The following is a 5,301-nucleotide window of genomic DNA, read 5'->3' on the forward strand; positions in this document are numbered from 1 at the left end:
AAATATAAATTTATACTAGGATTTTTGCAATATAGAGTAATGTAAGAATTACATTTCTTAGTTTTTTCATTATTAGTTCAAAATGATAGTGTAAGTAAATAAACTCTTTATTTCAAAAGGATAGTGTCATCTTTTGGTTTTGGAAGGATATTTTCATAAAGTAGATTTTTTCAATAGAAATCTAAGTACAAAAATGAATTGGGATCGTGCACCAGTCTATGTAAGAAGTTACGTTAATTTTCATAATTTTAGTTTTATTTGCTACTGTTTCTTATCGTTTGGTGTAGCTTATCTGTGTTACGTTTTTATAATTTTGATTTTATTTCCTTCAAAACACTCTAAAAAAGTGCTTGTTTTTATGTTCTTATCTGTGTTTTGAAGAGTGAGTTTTTCCTTAAATTTTATCCATAAACTAGTCCAAAAGTATCTATAAAAATGAATTTATACATTGACAAGTCCAAAATTAAAGAAATAAGTGTTAGTCTATAGGCTTATTCATTGAAAGTGATGAACCAAAAGAGTTTTTTCAAAGTGATAAAAATTTTGAGGTAGACTCATCCTTCCCCCCGCCCTAATATTTGTTTTTGTTTAATGCTTATAATAGTCTCATAATTTAAAGGAAAAATGTGGAGGTTGAAAACGTAGATCTTTCTTGGCTTAAATGGCTTTCTTTGGGCTATAAATGTTCTTTGAGGAGATTATTCTTGATATACATGCCAATTTTATATGCTTTGGGGGTCACCCACATAAAGACTTTTAGTAATATCACTCTATTTTCACTAGAGGTTTAGATGATCAATGTAAATTTAATTGCTTTTATGTTGTAGCTTAGAAGTTAAGTTGGTCCTTGGGATCTTGTTGGTAGATTACCTCTCCCTTTATTGGGTCTTTGACTTCTTTTAATGGTATCTTCAGTTGAGGGTAGTTTTTTAGACAAGAGCACTCCTTGTTGATGGAGATGTTCTACCAAAGGAATTTCCCTTGGTTTTGCAAGGTGGTATTTACTTGGAGATGAACTACCTACCTTTACTAGGAAGCTAGATTAAAAGGACAAAAAAGTTACATGTTCTCGCTATGGCATGTGAAATGTTTCTTTGAGGTTCTAAAATCCCCCATGTGATGACGAGAGTGTTCAAATTGCATTGGCTCAAGATTTGAAAAAGCTTGTCATGAGCCATGTGGATAAAGTCTTGAGCTCATGCAAGTAAATAAGTTTAACAGTTAAGCACGAATACAGAAGCTTAGTAGGTAGCACGTGAGATTTGGGTGCATTTGACAAGTGGATGTGGTAATGGGCATGGATGTGAAGGTCAATGATACTAAAGGGACTTGATAGTGTAGGAGAGTTTCAAGAAAGTGCTTTTGACTTATGTAAGCAATGAGGTGGGAAATAAACAGATTGGCAAGATGAGGTGGCATTTAAAGAATGGCAAGCTAGGATTGTTTGTTCATGTTGGAAACGTGTTCCTCATGTGGATGAAGTGTTGCATTCCATGGGTAGTTTATTCAAATAGGGCACTCTTCCAAAAGTTACTAGCCTCTAAAAAGAAATCAAATGTATAGGTTCGTGTTGAAGGGCTAGAAAGTTAATAAAAATTACAAGGCTTATGCATATTCTTAAGGTTTAAAATAGGAGAGAAGGCGTCGACATGAGATGAAATGGACATGTTGACGTCAGCCCCTTAAAGGTGTGGTAAAATGTTGTAGCAGCGAATTAAGGTTAGTTCATGAAAGGATAATTCGATTTTGTGAGGAATTTTAGTGTGGCATCTAGCCGATGAACATAGGTTGTATCTATTACATAAATAACATGAGGAATTTTAGTGTGGCATCTAGCTGATGAATGTAGGTTGCATCTCTTACATAAATAACATGATCCTAATCTTAGTGGCCGCAAGCGGTGTTTCATTAATGCACATGCAATGGAAGACAAGCAAAGATGGGAAGGAAATGCATATCCCTCGATATAATCTGTTGGGCTCCCACTCTCTCTCTTACGCGTGCGTGCGCACGCACACACATATAGATGGCCATCTATGAGGGGCACATTGCTCGTGGCGTACATTGGTAGGCAGTAGGGTTCTTCCCAAGGGAATCAAATGCGAGCAACCAGGTCAGGGAGGCGCCAGAGTTGCCTCTATGTAGATTTGTTAATTTCTGGTGCTAGGAAAAATGATTGATGTATTAAATCATTGGTTGGAAGGAAGGTTAAGCCAAAACATGAACAGTGATATAATGTTCAAATGTTCTCGGCCTTTTGGCTAAGATAATGTGCAGTATAACGTTCATAGTTAAGAAGGAAGACAAAAGCAATACTACAGATGATGTTAGCCAAAAGGCAGAGAACATTATATAACTACAGATTTTTAAAAAGCAAGGAGGGAAAAAAGAAGAGACATTCCATATGATGAAGGAAGGGAGGAGGAGGAAGGGTGTGGGAATCTAAGGAAAATTTGAATTATGGAAAGGCAAAGGGGTACGAATTTTCCAAGAGGGGAGAACGTGGTCAAGGGGTACAAAAGGAAGGGTTAGGATTATGATAAGAACCCTGAAGTGGACAATAACTTAACCAGGGTTAAATAGGGAGTCAAAGTTCAAAAGTTGAAGTCAGCGCGATTCAAAACGCGGCAGGCGGCGGTTGACGAGGGCAGGTTTAGACGGGGTTATTATAATAAACAAGATTAGAGGCTTAAGAAGTAGGATTAGGGGAGTAATATAGAATTAAAGGGCCTTTGTATGTCGTCTTCTTGTTCATCTTCATCATCTTCTTCGTTTTTGTTCTGCGTTTTCTGAAGCTGCGTCTTCTCCAAGCTTTCCGTCGCTTCTTCTTCTTCTTCTTCTTGGTGAGCATCCTTCCCCTCCTCCTCCCCTTGATCTGCCCCTTCCTCTCCTCTTTCATCCCCCCATGGCTGCCAAAAAATCTCAGAAACGTAAATCCCCCCCCCCTTTCCTCTCTGACCTCCGCATCAAAAAACGTCACCCCCCCCCTCCCCCCCCCCCTCCTCCCTCCTCCGACTCCAAGGGTTGCTCCATCTTCTCCCGCCTCATCGACCTCCGAATCGTCGCCCCCTCCGAGCCCGTTCGTTACCTCCGCAAGAAGGATGGCTCCGTCATGAAGGAGGGCCAGATCACTCGTGACGGCGTCCTCTGCAATTGCTGCCGGAAGGTTTTCCGGCTTTCGAAGTTTGAAGTCCATGCGGGGAGCAATCTTCATCGGCCAAGTGCCAATATGTTTTTGCGGGACGGACGGTCCATCACCAACTGCCAGATGGAGGCCGAGGAGGCCGGTTATCCAAGTGCCAGCAAGGGTTCGCGGAGCGAAAATTGCCAGAGTCAGGCAAGGACGGAAATCGTTTCACAGGATGGAACGTCCGACACGGAGTGCCAGATGGATGTTGAGGCCGATGACTCCTCGCGGACCTCAAAACAGCCGGACGCAGTGGATAACAACGACGACGTTTGCCAAGTTTGTGGAGATGGAGGCAAATTGATGTTGTGCGACAGTTGCCCTTCTGCCTTTCACGCTGAGTGCCTCGATTTCGATTGCATTCCTGAAGGGGACTGGTACTGTTCCAGATGTAGATGTGGCCACTGTGGAGGCAACGGTCTCGGTGAAGAAGCCGGAAGAGCAATGCTCTGTTGCCGCCAGTGCGATGTCTATTACCATCAACATTGCGTTAGGGCTGATAGCTCCCATGAAGAGGAAGGCTACTGGTTTTGCGGTCAACACTGTAAGGACATCTTCAGGAAAGTCCGACGACTTGTCGGCGTTGTAAACCCTTTGGAGAACGGTTTTTTCTGGATGCTGCTCAGATCCTCCTCTCATGAATATGAAGGTAGAACATCTGTGGCCAAAAAAGCCATCCCAGAATATGAAAGTAAACTTTCTAGGGCACTTGATGTGCTGCAAGAATGCTTTGATCCTATTGTGGATTACGAAACAAAGACAGATGTGCTTAGCCAGACTACCTTCAATCGGAAGTCGAAGTACAGACGGTTGGATTGCAGTGCTTTCTATACGATGATTCTAGCTAGAGGGGATCAAGTGATTTCTGTTGCATCCGTAAGGATTCATGGGTCTGCACTTGCGGAGATGCCTTTTATTGGTACTCGATATCAATATCGGCAGCAAGGCATGTGTCGGCAGTTGATGGTGTCGCTCGAAAAGATGCTCCGAGGAGTAGGGGTGAACAGAATGATTCTACCGTCGGTTCCTGAGCTGCTAGAGACTTGGACTGGTGCCTTTGGCTTCAGATGTATGAATCTTTCGGAGCGGAAGCAAGTGTCTAAATTAAATGTGATGTCCTTTCCTGGAACTACACTGCTTTACAAAAATTTGTTAACCTCCAAGCTCCTGCAAGTGAAAGAACAATCCTTAGGCAAGGTTGGAATGAGTGGCAATGGAGGATCTCAGTTGTCATGTGTGAAATTCCACACTGCGAATTTCCGGTTCAAGGTGCGACAGACTAATCCCTCAAAGAATGCTTCCAGCAATAAGAAGGCTACGGCTTTCAGTTCGTATCCTATCAGCTGCAATTGATGGAGAAGCTGTACATGTGAAGAAGCTGTACAGTGTAGCTGATCTCCTGTGTAGCACAAATGTCTTACAGTGGACATGTAACTGCATTTTTTCTTCAGCAGAACCTGAAAGGAAGCAATTTTTTGATGTCGGGTTGTTTCGTGCTGGTGCACTTCATGCTTTGCTTGTCGGTTGAGAAGGTCCTTTGATACGGACCCAGCTTAATTGCGTACATACTTATATCTATTACACCCCTCACCATCTCAACTCCCAACTTATAAATAGCAATGACCAGTTTTTGGAGATCTTGGGGAGGGAGGACCTCTGGTAATGGATTTCCTGTTAATCTGAAGGATTCTTGTAATGGATTTCGTGCTAAGGTGAAGGAAATCCTTTATAAAATGTGTAATGCAGACTGTCTAATATAAATGAGTGGCTAGCGCATTCCATCTTGTGTTGTCTCGTCCAAAGCTACGCGGGAAATTGTTACATCTTTTTGACTTAGTATCACCGAAAAGCACATATTTCTGTTCTGAATAATAGGTCGGCTGAAAGGGTCTTGGAAAGGGTAAAGCAGACTGTGTTATGTCTTCTTTCTACTGGCACTCACTAAATTTGGTCCAAATCAACGGAATCTATTCTTCTTCCCAGTGCCCACCTTGTTTTGCTAGGTGTGTCTGAATCAATTGGCAGTGATTGCTATTTAGACATGGTTTTGTATTCAGTCTGTTAATTGTCATTGTGTTAAACCTTTTATCTCCTTGGAAAGGCGACGAGATTTG

The 5,301-nt window shown here is 41.8% G+C and overlaps 1 protein-coding gene across 1 annotated transcript; it reads left to right on the forward strand.

The window, feature by feature from the left end:
- Nucleotides 1-2,790: 2,790 nt before the first annotated feature.
- Nucleotides 2,791-4,961, forward strand: LOC147897627 (increased DNA methylation 1-like). Its single transcript, XM_087380706.1, has one exon. The coding sequence runs from the start codon at nucleotides 2,906-2,908 to the stop codon at nucleotides 4,538-4,540; it is 1,635 nt and encodes a 544-aa protein (XP_087236832.1). The 5' UTR covers nucleotides 2,791-2,905; the 3' UTR covers nucleotides 4,541-4,961.
- Nucleotides 4,962-5,301: the final 340 nt, after the last annotated feature.

This window comes from Dipteris shenzhenensis, chromosome 10 (assembly GCF_047967505.1).
Source record: "Dipteris shenzhenensis isolate YYH24624 ecotype China chromosome 10, Dip_SZ_1.0, whole genome shotgun sequence".
In the NCBI taxonomy this organism is placed as follows: Eukaryota; Viridiplantae; Streptophyta; class Polypodiopsida; order Gleicheniales; family Dipteridaceae; genus Dipteris; species Dipteris shenzhenensis.

Bases quoted from the DNA above. Each gene is read 5' to 3' on its own strand.
- LOC147897627 (XM_087380706.1), top strand. From the start codon at position 2,906: ATGGCTGCCAAAAAATCTCAGAAACGTAAATCCCCCCCCCCTTTCCTC.